Source organism: Copidosoma floridanum, unplaced genomic scaffold, assembly GCF_036245765.1.
Source record: "Copidosoma floridanum isolate Cflo_tuat_1 unplaced genomic scaffold, Cflo_Japanese_pri ptg000006l, whole genome shotgun sequence".
Taxonomy (NCBI): Eukaryota; Metazoa; Arthropoda; class Insecta; order Hymenoptera; family Encyrtidae; genus Copidosoma; species Copidosoma floridanum.
Genome location: NW_028321883.1, coordinates 16,286,288 through 16,310,298, shown reverse-complemented (window position 1 = coordinate 16,310,298; position 24,011 = coordinate 16,286,288). Strand labels below are relative to the sequence as shown.

Here is a 24,011-nt window from a genome sequence, read left to right as displayed (position 1 = left end):
GTATACCGCGCGTGTATATAAAAAGCCCTTCTCCGGAGCCAACGAGCCTCCAGTTGCGACCACGAGCCGCTTCGATCAACGTTGATCTCAGTTTGCGCGTACCCTCTAACCTGCATACGTATATGCTTTGATATGACGAAAAGAGCGCGCTTATCTGATCCTGCTGTGTAACCCGGCTCGTATATAAGCATCATCGTGATTTATACATATATATATATTCTGTATCCATATTTACGATACTTGGAGGCGCGATAGTGGGGTAGAGTCCGAGAGATCGGTACAGGAACGTGGGTGGCCGATCGCCGATCATGGGGCCGAGAGTGTGCCGGCTGGTCGCGCTAGTGGCTGTGGTGTCGAGTTTCCTCGTCGGTGGAAGCTTTGGTGATCAGGAGGAGCTCGCCAACACCGTCAAGTTTCTCCAGGAGCAGGTGAGCGCGCTTCTCGAGCACCGGCAGGAGGACTACAACGCCCTCGAGGAGAGCCTCAAGAGATCGGTGGAGAAGAACACCGAAATCGTCGTCCTCAAGAACGAGATCAAGCAGCTCCGGTGAGTCTTTTACGTGCCTTTTTGTTAATGTATGTGTTTTGTTCGCGAATGCTTGCACATTTTTTTTTTTTCCGGTGGTATATCGGTACCACGGAATCGGGGTAGAACCTCTCGATATCTTATGTCTACAAGTATGCATCAACTGGGTGTATACGTATAATAAAACGTCAGAGAGCGAGAGCGGGTGGTTGGGGGAGAGGTTGAAAAAGCACACTCGAGTGCCGATCTGTTTGCTCCGAATTGATTTTCCGCTTTCTTTGCCAACCGCCGCACTTTTCGATGTCATCGTTTTTTTCCCTCGTCCAGCATATCGTGGATTGATCCTATTTTTTTGGTTTTTTAATTACCCCGTGCGGCTTTAAAAGTCCACTGTGCACTCGATGAGCAGCGCGAAGTACACACATACAACCGCCCGTGTTTTTTCATCGCCGCACTTGAGCAAAAACCTTTTATCCATTGGGTAAACACCGAGAGCATACCAATGTATATATGTATGCATCCGGAAGAGGTGGAAAAATCCCCCGTACCGATCCGTGTCCGCGGAAAAAAAGGGTAATCCTTCGAACACCCTTAAAACCAAATTTCGCTCGGCAAACGAAATCTCTCGAGTCAACATCCATCGCCCATCATATACTTATGTATATACATTTGTGCGCTCTTTGAAAAAATAAATATCCGTCCCATCAAAAGTAGGTGATGTGTACTCGCGCGCAAGAGGGAGAGAGAATGAAAACGTTTATCCCCCGGAAAATTGCTTTTGTAAAAGAAAAAAAAAAAAAAAAAGAAAGGCAAAGAGCCTTTAAAAACATCCACCCTGCTTTCGATCGGGTACTCCCCGGCAAATCGCAGTTTATTTCCACTACACCAACGCGAGCGGTATTATTAAAAAAAAGGAGGGAGACTTTGCGCTCGACACCAGGTGTAAAGCTCCATTCGGTATATATGTGTAATGTGGTACGCAGCTTTCTCAAAAACAAATGTACAGGGGCCCCCTTCGTTCACTCCCGCACACTCTTCATTTTCATTAGAGGCACGCCCGCATATACTGAAGTATATGTATATATATATATATATATATGTGCATGATATATGTGCCTAACACAGTCGACAGGCAGAGACAGGCACGGGGTGCAAAAAGAAAGAAAGGGATGAGAAACGGCTGCTGCGCGCTCGTATAATTTGAATAATCGGCGCTCGCCCGCCACGCGCCCTACTTGTATATGTATATGTATTGCACCCAAATAACACATGTATAGCTCGAGGGTCCGAAAACAAAGGGGATAATATACATATACATTGTAACGCAACCCACATGGTCCAGCTGATGAAAGTTATTCCATCACATAAGTACGTGTGTATATCTGTGTATACAACGCGAGCAGATGCTGCCACCCCATACAATAAGTAAGTGGTGTGTTGTAGAGAATACTTACGGTTTGATACCACAGCTCGGCAACAACAACAGCCGCCACTGGTGCCGGAAACACCGTAGCTTTCGTTGAATTGTAATACTTACCTACGAACGCGTGTATAGGATGTATATACAATACACCCTTGCATCATGTACATATATACGCTCCGGTGGTTTTGCATTGTGGTATATACTATACATGCACTTGTGGTGCAGGTATAGGTAAGGTACACGGCGAGACAACAGCTGGTGCGGATCGGTTTCGGGGCCGTTTTGCAACTCTCTCTCTCCCTCGCTGTACCATCACGCACGCGTCCTTCGCCCTCTTGTGTTACACATTATTATACACCCGCGCAAACACGCCAGCTTATTTTAATATGTACACGTACACTCGAGCTCGTGTTATATTATATACCGATATTTCTTTTTTTTTTTTTTTTTTTTTTTTTTGTTCACTCAACTTCATTGTTTGCTGGCTGCGCCAATGCATATACATGTATGCACAACATAGGGTGCACGGACGGCGGGAATGAGAATATCCCGAGTTTTTCCACGGCGCCGGTTGGCTGCAACTTTTGGCTAACGAGCCCCATTACAACCGGCCTCCAAACCGAACACTTGGGGCGCTACGGAACTTTTTATAATACCGATCGGCGCGTTCGGATTCATACCTAAAGTTCGTCGGGTGCATATATACGTACACCTACTTCGTTTAATTTCCAAACTCGCTCGATTTTACGAGACTAAGAATCCAGAGCCTACCTCCCCATCCCCCTTTTGGCGCGATTTTTCATAGTTATTTCGAAGAAACCGATTATAACTTTTTCAACCGTCCAAACTACCTTCGATCGTCGATCCTGAGGGTTTCACCTATCATTCAACTGTACAGCATCGGTCCGAACTAATGGAAATTTCATCCATCGAGCGAAGCGTGTAAACATCCCCCTGCAGCCATAAGTTGTCGAAAAATTCGAGCCGATGTATGGGTCATAAAATTCATGCGATGCACCTTGAGGTGCTTCATTCAAATCATCATCATCACCGCCACTGGGCACACGTATTTTACATGTAGGTGTTTATACACATCACCACCATATATTACATATGTATTGTATGACACGACGCCCTACAATTACGATATCTCACATTATCGGTATATAATGTACGTATACTCATAAAGTGTAAGACGAGACGAAAGAATTTGACGCGCCTCTTGTAGTCCTCGGGTTAGTCACTTCACTGAGCAACGGTTATTTCTCAGCTGTACGTGTATATATAAGTTACCCTCTTGTGCGTTGTATCTACCTACCCACCCCCATATGTATATATAGACACGTGTAGGCGCTGCAAATGACATACTTTCGGTAATTTTATACCTCCCTCGCGCACACGTATATATATATATATGTATATAATATACTGACAACCCTCGACAACGTCGACGACGTATACACAAGTAGCACCAGAACAAGGAGACAGGTTAATTCGCGATGACATCGACCTCCCATCCCCCGGCTCCTGCTTCATCCCCTATGTGCTTATACCGAGCGAGGCTTGCGATACAAATATAGGGTTGCTAATATTATATCATCATCGTCGTTGTCGTACGTGATTTCACGACTGCTCCGAGGTCTTTTTGCCTTTGCTCGCATACGACGTACATACATTTATACACTTTTCTTTTTTTTTTATTTTTTTTTTCTTTTTTTTTATACGTATTTCAACCATCTCGAGCCGTGCACGGTACCAATTAAATCCGTGCGGTTACGATAAAACGAAACGCCGTTCGCCCCTTGTCAAGTGCACATTATATAAGGACCTCGTCTGTCATATGGCCGTTCATATGGCACGATCCGGGGTACCATGGATTTTACCGCTTGTGCGAGGCCGAAAATTCTCGTAATTTTCAGCCCCCCACGCGCCTTTCCTTTGTTGCTCTCGTGTCGGAGAGTACAAAAAAATCTTTCCCCCTCCCCCCCTCAAACGAAAAAGAATTCCAATCGGTTGGTGTATTTTTAATCGACCGACTGACCTGGTGGGCTCTATTGTTTCCAAAAATTTACCATTACGTATACGTGTACATGTCAAAGGTCGAAGTTTTACCAAGTGCTGCTTGACGATTGGCTTTATTTTGTAATATCTTGTTGAAAATCGGTGCACGCGAGCACAATAATCACCGATCCATCAACCAGCTCGTTCGGTGTACAATAAGACTTACCGTGACGATACCACACAAAAGTATGGATGTAAGTTTCAAAGAAAAGAAAAAAAAAAAAATAAAAAAAAAAAAAAAAAAAAAAAAAAGAAAATGGCAAAGGCTCGTATAAAACACATTATTCCCCCCGGGCGACTTTTGTTATCCTATAGTATACCTATACAGGTACGCGCGCCGCTCTCTCAATAACCTCTCGATCCATTGCACGGGGGAGGCGAGCGCACACCCCCGTACATATACACGTGAACACGTAAAACCGCACTATCCTTCTTTTCCCTGTCACATGTGTACATACCTATACCCTAGCGTCTTCTCTCTTGCGGCCTCGCGCACATTAAACTATCAAAGGCGATATCTGTCAACGTTCCTCTCTCGCACGGCAAACTCTGTATACGTGTACACGTAGATGATACATATAGGCGTATAGAACGAGTGGAGCGCGAAAAATCAAGGAAATTACGCTTCGCGCGGGGAAGTTGTATCGATCGAGTGCGCTACTATACCTGCGCCTCCCTGTCTCTGTGAAGTGCAGGTACTGGATCGGAATATGGGGATAACAACAATGGGGGGAGGAAAAAAAAAAGTATATATATATACGCGTCGGTGGTACGCTTGACGGACCGCGACTGACCGATTACACGTACATACGTACAAACGGAGGGTCGGGAGCCCTTCCGAGAGAGGAAGTCGGTCGGGCCGGATACGCGTCCCACCGTAGTGGGTTTTTTTGTTCGTTTGTCGAGGCCTTGTTATTATAATGATTTGTATACTCGATCGAGATGATGCAGTTGCGCACTTGAGGTCGAGAGTATGAAAATATCGTTTCCGCTCCGTCTGATGAAAATTCGTTGAAAGAGAGGGACTCACAGTGGCGCGAACCAAAGTACCGGGAGGAGCCCACTCCATATGTCCCGACGGTCGGTCTTTCGTTTTTGAAATTAGAAAAAGAAAAAAAAAAGTACACACGCGTCCACTTGAAGGTATAGCGATACATCTTCAAATATATTCAACATTCCGCTACTCCCCCCCCAAAGTACCTGCTCATTCCGCTAAAATGTTCGAGCGTTAATTGGCTCTTCTAAAACCCGTTGCTTTTCTTCCTCGTCTTCCCTTGGCTCTGTGTGTGCACCCATATACGCGTGCTCACCCCCCCCCCTCATTCCCAACAACTCCCCTACGCGAAAGGAGAACTAATTACCTGATTAAATTTCCCAGGATTGGTCCATTTGTAATATGTTACGGGAATTTTAACGTGTTTATTAACGCCCGTATTTTTACATCGTATCGCTATCAAATATTAATATGTATACCTCGTGCGTTTTGTAAAAATTAAGTGCAACTTTGTTTGAAATAGTTTGTACCAAAACATTTTCACCCGACAAATAAAAGCTTTTCAATTAACATAGTTTTGCCGTAAGTGCTCGCAAATACACCATTTTTTGTACGTATATACATTCAAAGAACAATGCAGAAAGTAATGTTTTTACCAGCCCTTTGCTTTTATTATGGTGTATACATGAAATACCGTACCTATTTTATTTGTTTGTTTGCTTTGATGAAATTTTTATTACCGTTCAAGCGAGAAAGAGTAAAGAACATTGAAAACCAGGTTGTTTTTTTTCTTTTTTTTTCGATACGATAAAAATGTAAAAGCCAAAGTAAACAACATGAAAAATCCTTTCATCCGCACCGAAAGGATTTAATCTAAATTGCGAAAAAGGAAATAACACACTGCACGCGCGTGCACGATAATATCCAGAGGGAAATGGAAGGGGAACAAAAGAGAGAAAATAAAAAATAAAAATATCCGAGGGTCCGCGGGATTATGAAATAAACGAACGATAACGCAAGAAGATTACTCGACAAAAAGCTGTTCCCCCGCGTGTACATGCAATACGCGGAACTGAAATCGTATGGGCTCGAATCGATTCGCTATGAATGTTTCTTTCCCCTTTTTATTTATTTAAAAAAAAAAAAAAAAAAAAAAAAAAAAAACAGGGGTAGCAAAGAGAAAGCCCAGAGCTGAAAAGAGATTTATTCGCTCGCGAAGCCGGGACAAGCTTTTAACCAGAAGAGCTCTATCGCACAGCCAATAGCTCCTACTTTTCATCTCTCTTTCTGCATTTTTGCACACCCCGAAACAACGTCGCGCAAAGCCCGTTCGATTCACACACCCCCCCCCCTACCACTATGTATCGCGCACCCCCGCGAGATAATCTCGTATACAGCGAGCTCTTTATAATATATGCGTTCTTTCCTTTCGCCCCCACGAAAATGCAAAACGTATAGGTAAATCTGCTATATGAGAAAGGAATAAAAAAAATAATAAATAATAATAAATTTGTTGCAGGAAAGAGATGTCGAGCCTGAGAGCGAGTGGGGGTTCGTCGGCGAGTCCTGTGAGCGGTCCCCTCGTGGCTGGGCCCGCGACGAACAACGAGGCGAAGAACGACCGGTTGCGACTGCGGTGGCTGAGCTCGGCGGTGGCCGAGTTGCAGGCTGAGTTGGCCGAGCTCCTGCGGACGCGGAACATGAGCGAGGAGTTGGCCGAGCGCTCGAGGCTGCGCTCGGAGATCGAGTTGCTGAGGTCGGACGTGGCGGGGGTCGGCCGGGGGGTGCGGGACCTCGGGGCCAGGCTGGACGAGTTGGAGTCCAGTCTAGGTGCCGTTGGCTCCGACTTGGCCGCCAGCAAGCAGAGGACCAGCCAGTTGTCCGTGGCATTCGCCGACGCGACCAGCCAGGTGATTTTGTTTTTTCCTTGGTTTTTCGGGGATGCCGATTTTTAACCAATTTTCTTGCTCGTTTCGCCACTCGAGAGGCAATGTTGCGGCTGTCGTGGGGCTAACGAAATAAGTTGAAATTGAAAAGAACTGCTAATTGATGACAAAATCATAAAAGTGCGCTTTTCATCGTTTGCGGATAATAATTGACAAAAGTAGGAGTCACCTAAAACTACACGTTGTGTACACCCGCTTTTATCAATACATGAGGAGTGCTGCATACATTTATTTTGTACAAATTAAAACATATTTTTAAATTAATTCTCATAAATAATTTTGCTAATAATTTTTATCAACAATTGAGTTTAACAACTCATTATGTTTGAATTTGACGTGTATAAGTAGAGTCAGACGAGAATGGTAAGACGAGCCATTGACGAGTAACCTAATACATCCTGATTTTTATTTAAAAATCTGTTTATTTCAATGAGCAAGAACTTAATCAATTTAATATAATTCTGTGCAAATTAAATGAGAGAAAAACGTATTTAAAAAAAAAAAATATCTATATATATACATATTTTTTTTTTTCGTCATCCCCGACAGTAAAGTTTGTTGTTTACCTCCGCTTATCTATATAAATGAGATCTATAACGAATATTGGAATCTATGTATATATGGCAGCCAAAAGTTGTGTTGTAGTTATATTTTTTTTGACGGCCAGACGCATGTGCGCATTGTCTCTTCAGTTTTCACCTTTTCAATGCCTTGCATTGCCTTCTGCTATCCGCCTTCATGCTTGTGTAAAAGAATGCTATGTCTGAGCCTACGGGCGATGATGAATAAAAAAAAAATCGTTGCGTCGAGTCGGTTCATGCCTATATCAAATATAGCGTTGCCCGTTTTTTAACTTCTCTTACTTATCATTTACCGTATGATCTGTTTTTCGTCTCTTGTGTACGTGTAATCAAAGTAACCACTACGTGTTTTTTTACCAAAATTTATTTCAAGTTTAAAGTTACTTGTAGGTAATGGTGAATAAATTTTCATGGTTATTGGACTGCTACCTCGAAAGGCTCGCGCTCTATATGAAAAAGCACACATAATTCAATACATGGACTGGAAAACCAAGAATGAAGTATCGTTTAATGAAAGTTCTTTTTTAGTGTACTTGGAAGAACTATCAAAAAAAAAATGTATTCTAGCATTCACTGTTGAATTATGCGTATGTTTTTTTGTGATCGTTCGGTCGGTCCAATTATTGGGAACGTTCGATTATCCATCGTTCGTTCGTTCGCACTTCATTAGGACCTCGGTGTATAGGATCAATGCTTATAAGGAACGCGCGGTTCAGTGAGCGATTAATTTTTCCCTGCGTTAAGTAACCAAATCAACCTATTGAACAAACTTTCCTATACGGGATGACGAAAAATTGTATACGTCACTCGGCCGTAAGGTGGCTGATGGCACTTTACGGCCTCGTAACGTAATATACTAATACACCTGCGCGACGCGTAGTTTTTCACACTCTCATGATAGGTATAAACTACTAGCAGCCCCCCGTCTCGGCTTCGCCCGAGACTTACTAAATAAAACACCGTAGTGTGTTGACACGTAATGTGAAACATTTTTAGTTAGAAAATTTTACACATATTCCCGATACATCTCAGAACAAAAATCTTCTTATTAAAAACATATTTTTTCGGAATCCATATAGTTTATTTGGTCAAATAATAAGGTGTACAAATTCAAAAAAATAATTATGCTGAAAAGTACCGTGCGTTCTTTATGTCATAAAATAATCGATGGCTATAAGAAGTTGTTGATTTGGTTTCTTCTGTGTAATTCACGAAAAGGGCTATTTTTTAAAGCTGTTAAGATTTAAAACCCCCAAAAAATTTATATTAAAAAAAAATTGTTTTTTCTCATATCTCACAATTTTATTACCTGAGCAACAAAGTCCTGGACCTTAAACCCAACATCTTTATTGCCACAAAAACACAAATACATTTTCTACTCATTAAAAAATCTGAAGTAGGATCTTTAAAGATTTCAGAGATTGCTGTGAGCGTACAATGAAAAGCTGATCTCTCACGTAATGGACTCTTAAGTTGACGATTTTGACGCTGCTGTTTCAATCTCGATAAATTTTCTGCGTCAGTTTCTTGACGCCTCAAATTGTATTCATTAGATACATTTGAGGTTTTCTTTCCAATATACCCTTTTGCGACTATTGGTATGCTTACGACTTTTATGACCCCTAAAGGCTATTTTCAGTCAACTTTGTTAATTTTAATACATTTGTTCGCAAGGTAGTTCGACGTCCGATGGCCCTAAAAAAGACCGGTGAGCTTCTTAAGTTAACTCTTTTTTGACTGCAGTTAACAGCAATTGTGACTGCCTGGATACCTCAGGGTGATCTTCTCTGGCTTACTGTTGAAGACCCAGACTGATTGGGAGAAAAATTACAAAGTCCGAAGCTTTGGGGCTAGTTGTAGTGCTCTTTCCCAACGTCTCCCGGTATAACGTCGAAGACGTTGGTGTCTAAAGCACCTTTTTTATTTTCAGATTCAGTTGTTTTGGTGATCTTAGATGGGGAGATTGGTTAGTGATACTTGTCCAGTGGAGGCTGTCCCATTGGCTCAAGTTTTTTTTCCTTTATAGCTGTTATAGGTTTGCCCAACGCAGACCTTGGAGAGGATCAGTGATTCCTGGTTGAATGCTTAGAGTCGAGAGGGTAATATAGAGTCGTCGGTCACCGGGTTTTCCAGCCTTGCGAAGAACAACTCCGCAGGTGACGTCTGCCAGTGAATAGCTGACTTGGTTTAATAGTGCCCGTCTTTAGTTAATATAGTCTTTTAGTTGACGAATCGCTTCCGGAAATGGTTATAAAAATGTATTTGTTGGCAAGGTAGTTTACACTTAGGTGGCCCCTAAAAAGAACCGATGAAATTGATGGTTAAGTAGGGAACGTAAATACTTATAATGGCCCTAAAAAGCGCCAGTGGTGAAACTTCCAGGCTATTCTTTATTATTATTCCTGATGATGAAGAGCTGGCTACGGGTTGCTTGATTCTTACCCTGGGAGTCTCGATGTACGGAGACTGTGATGGAGGGAGGTACGCCGCTGACCAAAGAATATCTCGTCTCGGGTCGTTCCCCGGATAACCAACTGCTCAATTGCTCATCTTTATACGGGAACATGTGGGTAAGCGCGTTGGGGACGCGACTACTAAGAAGGTAGCCGTTGTGGCTTCCCGTGCCCATCAGAGCTGTTTTTTCTTGCTTATATTTGTAGTCACAAATTCTTTAACTACACCAGGTGGGATGGTGGGACTGCCACACAACTCTGAAGAGTTGGTGCAGATTGTGCTCTGGCTAGATATGTCTCCTGGTATTCTGGCAGAGACGGCATCGGTTGGAATTAATATATTTTTCTTTGATCGCACTCGTCGAGATTCAGGGTGAAGGGACACTTAGGTCCCTTCCCCTTAGAGAAGAGTGTTGTCCGTAACCGGGATACCCAGCTGCAGGACTATCATCAGCATTCTCTGTACAGCTTGTTGAGCTGCCGAAGCTCGACTGTACAACTATCGATACGCTCCGGCGTATTATAACCACACTTATTTAATTATGTTGCAGGTAGCTTCGATTTTATGTCGACGCCACCTAGCGGATTTTACTGAACTTAAGTGAAAAGCTGGCGTATTTTTGCAAAACTTTGAGCTCATTTATTGCTATTGTTATTAAATTTTTTAAGATAAAAACTATACTAAAACCATCTAGGAAGTATCATGAATCAGTGTGCAAAATTTCAGCAAAATCGGTTCAGTAGTTTTCGCGGTTAGCGATTACAACGGTTTTAGCGACTTTGCTTTATATATTAGTAAGATATTTATTTTTGTATTCGCACATACGTATAGATTAAATGTTTAATCGGTGCACAGGCAGTAGGTATATTTTAGGGGGAGGGGCACATAAACGTATTTTACACAGAGCATAAATAATTGAAACATATCCATGTACGAATGCGCTACTCCAGACACATATAACAGACGCAGCTCTGTTTGTTTATTCGTTCATCTACCGTATTTAACTGCGGCTCGTATTTGCGCTATAGTTAGCGAAGAGCTGGATATATGTGTATTCTTTGTCCCAATACTCGACCTAATACGCTCGGTATACAATGCATCGATCAAAGCGTTACAACGCGACCCATTAATAATAAATTATTCGATCAACGGTAGAAACGTTTATAATACATGGACGCACGTAAATTATACCACTCGTATTTTTCCCCCTCCCAATCATCGGAAGCGCACTTTGGAAAAATATATAAAATTTCGCGGAAAAAAGAAAAGAACAACACTCTTGGACAGTGGAGCGGTGTATGATTAAAAAAAAAAAAAAAAAAACCTTCCCAGGCATGTCATGCATATAGAGTCTCGATTAAAATGCATACTCCCATCAGATTGGGCTCGGCAATGTTAATGGCTCGGTGGATTATTCAATCGTAGACGAGCCAAGTGCGTTTGAATGATTTATCAGTCGCGGCAAAAGATGTTTGGATAATTCAAGCCCGAGAGGAGGAGGAGGTGGGCCTCTATATGCCGTGGGTAAACGCAACGATCTGTGCTCCCTCGGTTGGTGCAGTAATACACACACACCGTGTTAAATGTATAATCGCGTTTTATACCCTCATACGGTAGCCGTTTTTGCGCTTTAATTATTAATCACGTGATGCTCCTATTTGTATAGCCATTTATGTACGGTTAATCGGCGCGTCTATGCACATTATGGTGTAAGAGATATAGGATGCGTGCATATGTAAAGAGGCAATTAACGAGTGATTCCACGTATAATAATTACGATAAACGTGGGCGTGAGTATATACGCGCTATACGCGCGGGTAGTCTGATTATATTTATATAAAAGTGCGGGACAAAAATAGTGATTGACGAGACGATCCTCGCCGAGCCGATAATGAAATCGTTAATTTTCCTTTACGTATATGTAGCGTTGGGCTCGCTCGAAATGTAAATATTGACAAATATCCCAACCCCCCATCCCCCACCAATTAATTGGATCTCTGGTATTTAATGTTTGTTGAAATTTATTTCGAAAGGGGTTGCGTGGCTTGTGGAGGAGGGTAAAGAAAAAGCTAACCCTGGAGAGCCATTCAAAAACCTTATCGTGTGCGCGCAGGGTGGACGTAAAAATGCACTAAAATCTCCCCACCCCTCCCCCTTCCTCTCTTGCTCAATTTTTCCATTCAACGCGGCATAATACGTATATACGAGGTATACATAACTCGCGCCGCTGGAAAAGCTGGCTCCGTTTTCCCCCGAAAAAAAAGGGAGATTTTCAGAGTGCCACGGCCGCGTTCACGGAGAAAAAAGGTCGTCTTTTACTGCTGGACCCACCCCCTACTCCCTTTTTTTTTGGTGCGTGCGTAAAGAAGGCAAAAAAGAGAAATGGAGTAAAATAGATATACGCGTATGAACCATAAAAAAAAGAAAAATAAATGAATGAATGAACAAGCCGAAGGACGACGAAAAAGAGCGATCATTTCATCCCCTCTCACGTATACCCGTTGCACATATATGTATATAGTGATGAGGGGGAGGAGGACGAAAGTTATACGGCATCATCAAGCCACTCGGTCGCGATAAAAATAGTCCCTTTACCTCGCGCGCGCGTGTATATAGGGTGTATAATATAAATAGAGGAAGAAAAAGAAAGGGGGACACCACGTAAGACCCGCGCCGTTGATGCACTCGCGTAGGTATGTATATTTCGCGGGAAAGAGCAGTATGTACCGGGGCTAGATTTATCTCTCGCGCGTCTCTTTACGGGCCCCTCGCTCCTCTATACAGTACTCTCCCATTTTTTTTTTTCCCCCACTTACCACTACGTGTGTGTGTGTGTGGGTTTCGTGGGTTCTAGTATATTATATCGCTCTCTCGAGAGCCTCGTCCAGGAGTAGGTAGAGTTAGGGCGAGAGTGCATGTATACGTGCATACGTGTAACTTGAAATAAAGAAGGGCGCGCGTGCTGGGAGACCAGGTGCGCGCTGACCTGTCGCGTGTCCGTATCCTATACCTACTTGTATGAAGACACACACATCGAGGAAAAAATAAAGGAAAAAGAACACGCTACTCCCCCCTCATCCTTTTTATTCTTTCTTCCCTTCGCATTAAATATATATATATACATTTTGTATTTGTTGCTCCGTTGGTTTTTGAGGGTATACCGTAAGACGCGGGGTATACACAAGGTATAAGCACACACAGCCGACTTGTGGGATCGTTGTATACGGTTATGCGAGCCTGCGGTGTACTTATTAGTGCCGGTGGTTTCCTGTGTTCCGTGAATGATAAGGCTCTTAGGGATGCAGTAACGAGCAGTTCTTGCGCGTTTATATTCGGACGGAAGAGTGGGACAGAATCCTTTTTTTTTTCCCCCACTTCCTGCTTTTCTTATTAATTTTTTATTTTCCACGCCACGGCGCGTCTTGGTTTTTTACACGTGTACAATAAACCACGCGCTGTAATGGAAGGTTCTTCTTTTGTTTTTACGGGGGATCCGAGGGAAAATGGAAGGGGGGGGAGAGAGACATTTTCACAAAGGGCAATGGCGAGGGGAATTGAATTGAATATTTTATTTTTCGGGAAAAAATTCGCGTGGATGCGCACGAATGTTGGATGCGAGTTCCGGGGCAGCGGTGAGCTAAACTTATTGGCCTCGGCATCACAAGGGTAGAGTGGGGGGGGGGGGTTGTATGAAAAATTGTTGGAAAATTCAAGAGAGCAGCGGTAGACTCCCTTTTACGAGGATTGGAATTATTTTATTTTTTTATTTTATTTTTATTTTTTTTTTTCTTGACGACCGAGAAACTTCGTTTCTTTTGTAATGAAAAAAAAATATCCGCCACGCTAATAGTCCCGTGATAAAAAAAACAGCCGGGACTGTCGTTTTTTTTTTTTTTTTTAGCAGCAGAAATATTTCTCAACAAGTTTTCTCGAGTACCTACACGTAGGAAAAGGGAGACGCTTGCTAATTAAAACCAGCCCGAGGAGAGGGCCCTGGAAATTAGCTGTTTGGACAGTCCGAATCAGCCAAGTGCTGCGCAATGCGGAGCGCGTCAATTATGCACCTTTTTCTTCTTCTACTGGGTCTTGTTTCGTGATTTTTTTTTTTTTTTTTTTCGATAAATTCCTGCTTTTTAGATTTTCGTGATTTATTAACGCACCGAGGCGCCGAAGGTGTTTCTTTTCCCCTCCAATTAAAATTTAATCCAATTACCCTTTGACGCGTACGGGGGATACGTTATAAAAATAACACGGGCTCCGTTGCGACGCGGCAAATTTATTTTCACGAGATCACGAGTATTTAGGTCCCGATCGATTGTTCGGGGGGGCAGCGAAAGGCAAACAAAAAAAAAAAAAAAAAAAGAAAGACAGAAGAAAAAAAAGGATACGAAATTGATGGAAGTAATTGAAAGTTTTATATTTAGAGCAGCGGGAGCCGGAAATCGTATCGACTTTTGCTCTTCGAGGAGCAATCGCTAAAATTTGTCGAGTGCCAGTGGTCGGCTGAAGAAAAAAAAAATATATAAGCCATATTTAATTAGGAAAAAGTCGTGAAATGGTATATTGTTATTACACATGACGCAATCAAATTAAGTGAGCAACTAACGAAAAAAAAAAAAAGAAAAAAAGAATATTCTCTTTGTCGTCGTCATTGTCGTATTAACGCGCGAGTAAAAGCCTTTTTACTAAGTAATTGAAAATCCTCTTTCCGCGCGACACGCGTTTCTAACGTAATGAAAAACAAAAAAAAAAAAAAAAAAAAAGGAAACAAAGCACAGCCCCATTAATACAGATTAAACGAGGAATCGATCAAATCGGGCAGTGAAAAAAAAAGCTATTAAAATTCAACTCCGCGTGCGAAGAAAGGGTGAGGAGGGATAAAAAAGATCGGCAGCCGATCAAGACTCGCGCGTCGCAGCAGCGAAAAAACATACGCACCCAAAGGAGGAGGAGACGCCGCATTATAATATGCCAGTGGCAGGCGGGCGATGATGACGATGGTCGGCTTTGTCCCTAATTTACATCGAAGGGAGAGAGAGAGAGGCGCTCGGCCGGCTGCACCTGCGCGCGGGGCCCGCAGAAGGCGAGCGCTCAGGGCTGACCGTTTATAAATATACTGCCGGACAGCAGCTGCTCTCCCTTTCCTCGCTCCCTCGGGTGTGTTTGCTTCTTACTCGCGACGTACACATATACACACCGCGACCAATCGAGTAATCGACTTTCCTTTTACTCTTACACATTGATGCACAAAGCGTATATGTATATCTATACATAGAGGCCCAATGCGCGCTCCGGCACCTTTCGTAATTTTATTCAACTTGGTTTTTGCGTCTTTTGATTTTTTTTCTCCCCCCACCCCCCTCGTTGGCGGGTCTTTTGACTCTACATATTTTTTTTTCTTCTCCCCTTGACCCGCTGCTCGTGATGGCTTTGTCCCTCTGTATTAACAAACAACGTTGCAAGTACTTACGTGGATGGGCACGGAGCTCTGGAATTTTTGAGGTTGAAATTTTCTCAACTCTCGCACGACATTTTTTTTCTCCTCATCTCTCGCATCCCTTCGACGCTGTTCGGCGCTTATACGTGTAATGAGATTCACGTTGATTTTACAACCTTCCGGGAGAAATCGCGCGTAAAATTACGCGAGCTACGTGACAATTAGCGAAACTCGTTTTGCAAAAATGTATATACAACGTGTATAAACATAGGGTACGTGCGGAAAAGGGGCGCAGGTGTGGCTCCCCCCGTTTCGAAGAACTGATCAATGTGATCGCGCGCGATTGGCCCAAACCTCTCTCGTTTTCTCGTTACAACACGGCCCATTACGCCGAGTAGCTATAAATGTCATTCGGGGCCCAAAATGTCCTTTTACGCGGTAGTGTAGCATAAACACTCGATGTGTTGCTTTACTCGCGATGTGACAAGTCGGTCGATGCTATTTCCCGATTGAATCGAGTACACTTCACACCAAACATAGATACATCGCCAACACGAAACGGGAGTTTGAAATATTCAATCCCTCGCGATCGACCAATTGCAGTAAAAATTTGATTGCCACTCGAAACTTATTTTAATTAACAAGGAAATTTAATTGCTAGTTGACCTCTGTTGTAATCGAATTGCGATTGAAATTAATTATTTGGAGGGCTGTACGAAGAATAAAAAAAAAAAAAAGGATCATCCCAAGCTTTCATCGGGAAAATATATCGAAAAATTGTCCACGTGACGAAATTATTCACGCGTTTGACGCAACGTTCTTCTACCCGCGAGTTTGGCACAAACATCCCCGAGAAATGGATTTTCGACGCATTTTCATAACCACGCACCCTCTGAATTTCACGCATATAATATACGCACGCAAGTCCCCCGCGTATATATTGATCCTATAGGATACGTGCTCACGCGACGCGGGTGCTTCACGTTATCTCCGAAAGACATCGCCGGAGTGCACACACAGGTATATAATACGATACACGGGATGCTCTCTCGTTCCCGTGCAGCCCTGCCGTATAGCTCTATTTGCTCGCTCGATAATTAATTCAAAATCCTTCTAAACACGTATCCATCTACATAATCCCAGCGCCTTACTTATGTCCTTTTAAAAAAAAAAAAAAAAAAAAAAAAAAAAGTAATTAAAATAATGAGTAAAGTAAAATAGGAATTTCCCGACGTGTACGAATTAATCCCGCGGAGCGTCTCGGAGGCACGCGCTCGCATAATACCCTGTACACTCCGTGGAGCACATGTAGGTATACATACAAAAAATATTTTGTGTGTGTGTGTGTTGGTATGCAATAAAAGAGGGACGAAATAGACAAATTGGGCTTCCATCGACAGCAGCTGTGTTTCCTTTATTAACGATTCCTTCTTCGTTCTCCATTTTTTCATTCCCTCGCTCTCGTCGCAATGCATTGACGGTAATGCATATGTGCAAACGGACACAAATACGCTCCTCGCATCCAGACGCGAGTGCCGTTCGCCTGCCATTTGCACCTTCGTCGAAAATTTCGCCTCCACCCCCAAGTTTTCGCAACCCGGCAAGTAGTACATACATACGTACAGTATAGGACTGTTATACAACCATACGCACCTTTGTGTGCCAGGGTGCATTAACATTATTATTATTATAAATATGTGGTGTACATACAATATAATATATCCACACGCACACGAGACGTTTCTGTATTGTGTGTAACGAGAACAAAGACGCCCTACTCGCGTTTCTTATATTCTTTGCTTATGCGTATGTATACCTATTGCCCTTCTTTCTTTTATTGCTATACAGTCGTGTAAGAAGTTGATATCTTGGCTGCTCTCGATTCTACATTTTTTTTTTTTCCTCCTCTCTTTTCTTGACGCTATTGTATAAATACTCGGCGGGTGTGCGACTTGTGTACGTGCGCGCGTAAAAAAAAGTAGGTGGTCGCATATACAGGGACAGTGATGCACATGTCGATCGAAACTTTTCACTTATTGAAAACTCGAGCAAACAGAGAAGAACCCTCGAGAGTGTATTCTCGGCTCGGTTCTTCTTCTCGATTATTCAACGTGTACGTGTACCTTGGCATATGTACAAATGTACATCATTCCCGCATTTATCCTATACCTATACAAATATATTACATTCTGCATCGTGATGTGTGTCTTTGCTGTAATATTTCAAAGTCATTGGTTATTCTCGATCGCAATATGTAAAAAGCCCGTGTGTACACAAAAACGGTGGTAAACTGCCGAGAGGGAAGCAGCATTTCAATGAACTCCGGGCATCGCTTATTCATTTCCTCTCGTGTTCACCCCCAATCCTTTTTTTTTTTTTTTTTTTTTTTTCTTGCAGAAGAGTGGAGGAAAAGAAACCTATATGTACCCCAGCTCGGCTGCGTTTAAACAAGTAGCTACTCTGGGTAAAATGATAATTAACAGTAACACCATTAACAACAACGACAACAGGCGCGCTTGATTAGCATACGTATAAACCCACATGTAGGTTTACGTGCCATCTTATAAAGTTACATACAAGCCTTGTATTATAAGGGCTGTGTCTTAATTGTACGTATATGTGTGTGTGTGTGTGTGTGTGTGTTACGTAATTAATTTGCATGAATAAACAAGCAGCGGTCCTTGAAAAAGTTTTGCACTCGAAAGCTCGTTGTAAGATGCATTGAATTATGTACTTTTCTGAAACAGAGTCTGTATGTTAACACAATTTGTTATTTTTAGTTTTAATTAAAAACGACCCGGTTTATGTGAGTGTGTGATAAAAAAGGGAAAAAAAATAGAAAGTTGTAATTACATTCTCTGATTTCTCTCTCGAGTTTTAATTTTAGATAGCATATCCTCTTGTCGGTGGCGGAGCTTTCCACGTCCATATATAGGTATACTCGTGTAATGTACTAATGATATGAATTACATACCTATACCCTATTAGATATACGAGCGGAGATTACAAATGAGCTCGTTACTCCATTAATATGCTTCGTGTTTTGGACCGTGATATCTGAATCGTTCGCGTTTTATTTTTCATGCTAAAAGTGTTTTTTTTAAAGACCTATACTTGATTTTACCGAGTATATAATTATAACCATGTATATATTTGGCTAATTTTAAAAGGAGTTTAATTTCGTAATTGTATTGTTTGGTATAATTACAACGTGTTTACAATGGCATGCGATAAATTGAATACCGTCAACATCATCTTGATGCTTCAAATTTTCGAATGAAACGTTAAATATTCTTTGCAGGAAATGTAACTACTCGTTTGAATTATGATTTAATTGATGTTTGTGTTTAATTAACATGAAATTTCGTTCAGCATTAGGTAAAAAATAAATAAAGAGGAAGCTCGTGTACTTGAGAAAATGAGTTTTGCTTAAATAACCCAAAGTGTATATGATAATCTTCGCGATGGGGTAGAGAAAGTTTCAATTTTGCCTCTTGGCATTCGCCGAATATGTACACATATATACATAAGATTTACCGATGGAAAAAACGTCATTCCTCCCCCCCCGCCCCTTTCGAAGCTTTAAAAGCTTAAATTTAAAAATGTACCGCGTCCTCGTTTCTGCGGGAATTGCCCCAAGCACAGAGAAAAAGGCCATCGACGCGCGAGTAATAAATTCCACTTTAACGCAAAAATTTCCATTCTAATAATTCCCAACGCATGACGCTTGACCGAAAAAAATACCCCACCACGTCTCTCCTCTCGACGATGATTTCTCGAAAGCGAGAGCAGGCCCTTGCCATTTCGCCGGCGTCCCGGCAGTTTATATAACCCTCCCCGGCCGAGAGCCGAGTATCCCCCTGGCAGTGGAGTTGCTCAATCTCCAAATGCAATTTTAAACTCGCCGTCCTCGTTAGGTATTATTTACACCCGCGCTTCTTCTTGCCTTTCCTTACGCGCCGCGGAATTTTTCGCAATTTTTCCCTCGCCGGTAAGATCGGAAAGAACAGCAAAAAAAAGGCAAGCGTCTCAACGTTCGTCTGGGCTGCCGCTGCAATTGTATATATATATATAACACACACGTGCAGGCCCGACCCTCCGGTCTCTCGAACACCTGGCTTTTCTCTCTCTCTCCCCTTCTCATTCTTGTACTCTTTTTTTTTTTTCGCCACAGACGTGCTTTAACTCGACTCTCGCTCGCCACCGCGTGCAAGCGCTCGAAGAATTCTTTTTTTTTTTCACGGTGCATGGATTTCTTTTTGATTATCGAAAGTCCTTTCGTGGATATTTCATGTCCCCTCACGGTTGCGAAACAATAAGTTTATAATTAAAAAAAAAAAAAAAAAAAAAAAGAATTTTATTTAAAAAAGAGGGATGAAAGGAGGTGGATAAAATTTTTAATTGCTTCGAGAGTTTCCAAACACCCTTACAACAGAAATTATGGGGGGGAGAAAAAATTTGACGGAAAAACTCTCGAGCCAAGCTTTTAACGGGAGATTATATTGAAAAGCAGCGGAAGGGTGAAAACTGCCCAACTCGAAAGTTTTGCAATTTTTTTTTTTTTCTTTCAGTCATCTACGAACGTGGATGTGTATAGACACAGCCCTTCGTACGCATATTTTGCGGCGTAGGTGTATGATTATATACATTCTACGGAAGGGGAGGGCCCTTCTTTTTTTTTTCGCTTCCAACCACATTTACGGTGTATAGGCGTTGTTTTCTTCCCTCCCTCTCCGACGCAACGAAGTTTGGACCGTTGCAAAAAAGCCAGCTGTTACGAGTCCGTTGGGTGGTTTGCTTTTTTTGCCGCACTCGCGCCCAATACGGAAGTTCTCGATTGCCCATGTCTGTTTTTATAATAATTTTCATTTATTTGAATGAATTCGTTTTCAAAAAATGTTTACGATGGAACGCGAGATGCCTGCAAATTTTTTTCCATTTCCGATTCCACGCGATGATATAGCTTCCGACGCGAATGAAATACAAAGTTTGCTCTCCACTTTTCCGTGGAAGGATAAAGTTTTATTTACATGCTCTGTTTGCGCGAGTAGCTTTATTTTTTTTTTCTCGCGAATACGTTTAGTAATAAAATGGGGCCGAGCTGAAATGTGAACAGGAAAAAAAATGGTTTTCTTTCACGAAGAGAACTATGGCTTGTGTGAAGTAACGAGGCTGAATTACGCGTTCGATTGCAAAACGTATATGACACATCGCGGAAATTCGAATCACGTGCGCGTACGTTTGGGGAGCACGTTTCGAGGAGTCGCGGATATAATAATATCTGGTGTCGAGCGATTGCCGGCCAATAAGTTGTTCGATCGCGTGATTTCATTGGCTTTTATAAGGTTTTACGTATACCTCAATTGTGTAGGAATGTACTTAATTGCTTTTGCAAAATGTAGTGCGAGTATGGAAGCTGTTTTTTAATAAAATTTTATTTTCTCGCGTACCAGTGAACAAATAAAAAACGAACAAGTGGATGGTACGTGCGTTGAAAAAACAGTTAAAAATCCTAGATGCTTCAATAAAACCGTGTAATGAAACGAAAACCGAAAAATAATTTTGAAAAGTGAGAGGGAGAGAGGAGAAAATGACAAAAGAACCTTCATATTTGCAATCATGTGATTTTTATTATTATTATTTTTATTCGTATCGATACGACACTTTGGTTCACTTTGACGTCGAAAATAGAAGAAAATCGAATCTTTTCTCCGATACTCCGTACACGTTAGAAAATAACACGTTTGGGGAAAGTAAAGTAAAAAAAAACGCCGTCTAAACGTTTTTTTTAAAACTTTAACAAATGTTTTTACACGCGATATAAAATAAATTCTTAGGTAGGTTTACGCTGCACCAACAAGTGTACTTTCATTAAATTTTAAATACGTTAAAACATTTCACTTATCGCAATTATAATAATAAATCTACACCCTGCGCGGGAATCTCGGGGCTTTAATTTCAATGATAGGCGGGACAACAAATTTTCATCGACGATGGAATCGAATGATCGTGCCAACTGCTACGATACCTATATACAACACAAAACGTGCATACGCGACTCGAAAACACGCGTTGGACGCGTTACGCGTATATATCGATACACGCATTTTGGGGTAATGTTGTTTCTTCCATTCCAGCATATTGAATCGCCCATTATTTGCATCCATTCAACTTCGCTGCATCGTTTACCGATCGAACAATAACGTTACCCGTATAATTTCATTACCGTTTATTACCCACATTGGCTTTTACGACTTGTAATTTCCGCGATACTTTTTCTTCATCCCCAAAGTCGGTGTAGGATTAAAAAAAAAAAAAACAGTTGGTTTCGTCAAAAGAAAAAAAAAAGAAAAAAAAAAAAAGGCCGCTGGAGAGTTAAAAATAAACATTGTTATTTACTTCCCGAGGCAAAGCTCTCACCTGTGCGCGATGAGTTTTGCTCACGTGCCCCAAATGGAGTTGAATACAAAAGAAAAAAAAAAAAGCGATAATCTCTTTCTCTTCGCTTTCCACCCGAACCGGTCAATCGATCGATCCATCGAATGATTATTGCAAGCCAAAGAAACGGGGGAGGGAGTATATTTATATGGCGCATCGAACAATGCCCGCGGATGGCGCGCTCCCTCATTTACTTTTAACGACGCGCTTCTACTGCCGCGCACTGTATATATATATATATATATATATATATATATATATATATATATATATATATATATATATATAATTGGAATCGTATATTAATCGTCATTCGTATAAATATGATAATCCCTGGTATATTCAAAAACGCCTTTTCCCAAGGCTCCACGGTGATGCTTCCTCAATGAGTAGGATCGGATACATGTATACATATTTTTTTTCTAGGCACATTGGGAACTGTATGAATATTACATCAATGCCCCCCCCCTCTCACTACCAGAATAACCCATACACGCGGTTACGAAGGTACAAAAACATGTGTTTCCCAACACCCCGGTAATCGGCATCCCCTTCCAATCGTTATAATATAAATATGTGATGTATGAATCACCATCATTGAGATGAAACCCCAAGCATGTCTAACGAACGCACTTTGTTTGTTGCAGCTGAGCAGCGTCCAGATGGAAGTAAAGTCGATCAAGGAGGAGGGCAAACGCCACATCAGCCACCCCCGCGGCGGCATCCCCGTCGACAGCGAGAACGACGTCAACCCCGAGAAGAGCCCCCCGGAGGAAGTGAGCAGGCACCACACGCGCCACGCCCTTTCCCGACTCCCCGGGGCCGTCCACCGGCTGGACGAGCGCCTCGACAAGCTCGAGCACAAGATCGGCCTCGTCTCCCGGAAGCGCGCCCTCCTGGAGAAGCGCGTCGTCTTCGAGGACCGCGCCGACGGCCAACAGTTGTCCCAACGCGTCCGCGGCCTCGAGTCCTCCAGCCGCAAGCTCAGCGACGAGGTCCACCGGCTCCACCGGCACCTCGCCACCGCGACCGGCTTTGGCGAGTCCGTCGTCAGGCTCGTCGAGTCCATGGAGCGGCTCGAGGAGCGCGTCGTGGCCAACCAGTCGGAGACCAGGCGCGAGCTCGGCCGGCTCGGGGTCAACGTGGCGCTCAAGGCGGCCGAGCTGTCGGCGAGCCGGGAGGACCTGGCCAATCTCAAGGACGTGGTCCAAGCCCTGAGCGTGAGCGCGGTTAGGCTGCAGGGTAGGAGCGACCAGCAGCAAGGGGCGCTGGCTCGTTTGAACGCCAGCGTGGATCAGCTGGTCGAGTTCAGCGGGGGGATCGGTAAGGCGGAGAACCTGACCAAGGAGCTGGAGCACGTGGAGGACGATTACCGGAAGATGGTGGACGCTCTGCCGGGGAATTGCGAGGAGAGGGACGGGTTGAGCTTGTTGGCGCCGGGGCCGGGGGCTCCGTTGTTGGCGGCGTGCAGGAAGGGCTGGATAGTCGTGGGTCGCAGGGTGGACGGGAGCGTGGACTTTGACCGTAGCTGGAACGACTACGCGACGGGCTTTGGCTCGCCGTTGAACGAGTTTTGGGCGGGCAACGAGGCCCTGCACCGGCTCAGTCGGGACAATTGCACGCGCTTGAGGATCGAGCTGTACGACATCGACGACAACTACTGGCTGGCCACTTACGAGAACTTTAGCGTCGACGGCGAGGAGAACGGTTATAGGCTGAGGGTGTCGGGTTTCGGGGGCAACGCCACGGACGCGATGAGCTACCAGAACGACATGAGGTTTAGCGCGCGGGATCGGGACTTGGACGCGAGCACGACCAATTGCGCGGCGAATTATCACGGTGGATGGTGGTTCAGCAAGTGCCAGCACGCCAATCTCAACGGGAGGTACTCCCTCGGTTTGACCTGGTACAGGTCGGACAGTAACAAGTGGATGGCCATCGCTTCGGCTGAACTCGCCGTCCAAAGGAAGGAGCAGTGTCTGTAGACTGGCCCACCTATACAAAGCTTTGTGTGGGTGTATATATGACATTTAGTGTACCAATTTGGGTAGATTTCGATGGTTATCGTTACTGCGGAGAAAAACAAGTGTACGAGAGGAAGTGTGAAAATTTTTCGTAGCCGTTGAAATAAAAATTGTAAATTGTATAATA

At 43.1% G+C, this 24,011-nt stretch overlaps 1 protein-coding gene across 1 annotated transcript; it reads left to right on the top strand.

Moving 5' to 3' along the window:
* The first annotated feature begins 308 nt into the window (after window positions 1–308).
* LOC106644221 (protein scabrous) lies at window positions 309–24,010 on the top strand. Its single transcript, XM_089598745.1, has 3 exons — window positions 309–547; window positions 6,524–6,914; window positions 22,508–24,010. The coding sequence occupies exons 1-3, from the start codon at window positions 309–311 to the stop codon at window positions 23,843–23,845; spliced, it is 1,968 nt and encodes a 655-aa protein (XP_089454871.1). The 3' UTR covers window positions 23,846–24,010.
* The last annotated feature ends 1 nt before the right edge of the window (window position 24,011 follows it).

Coding starts and splice junctions, on each gene's coding strand:
- LOC106644221 (XM_089598745.1), top strand. CDS start 309: ATGGGGCCGAGAGTGTGCCGGCTGGTCGCGCTAGTGGCTGTGGTGTCG. Junction 548..6,523: donor AACGAGATCAAGCAGCTCCG/GTGAGTCTTTTA, acceptor AATTTGTTGCAG/GAAAGAGATGTCGAGCCTGA. Junction 6,915..22,507: donor TCGCCGACGCGACCAGCCAG/GTGATTTTGTTT, acceptor TGTTTGTTGCAG/CTGAGCAGCGTCCAGATGGA.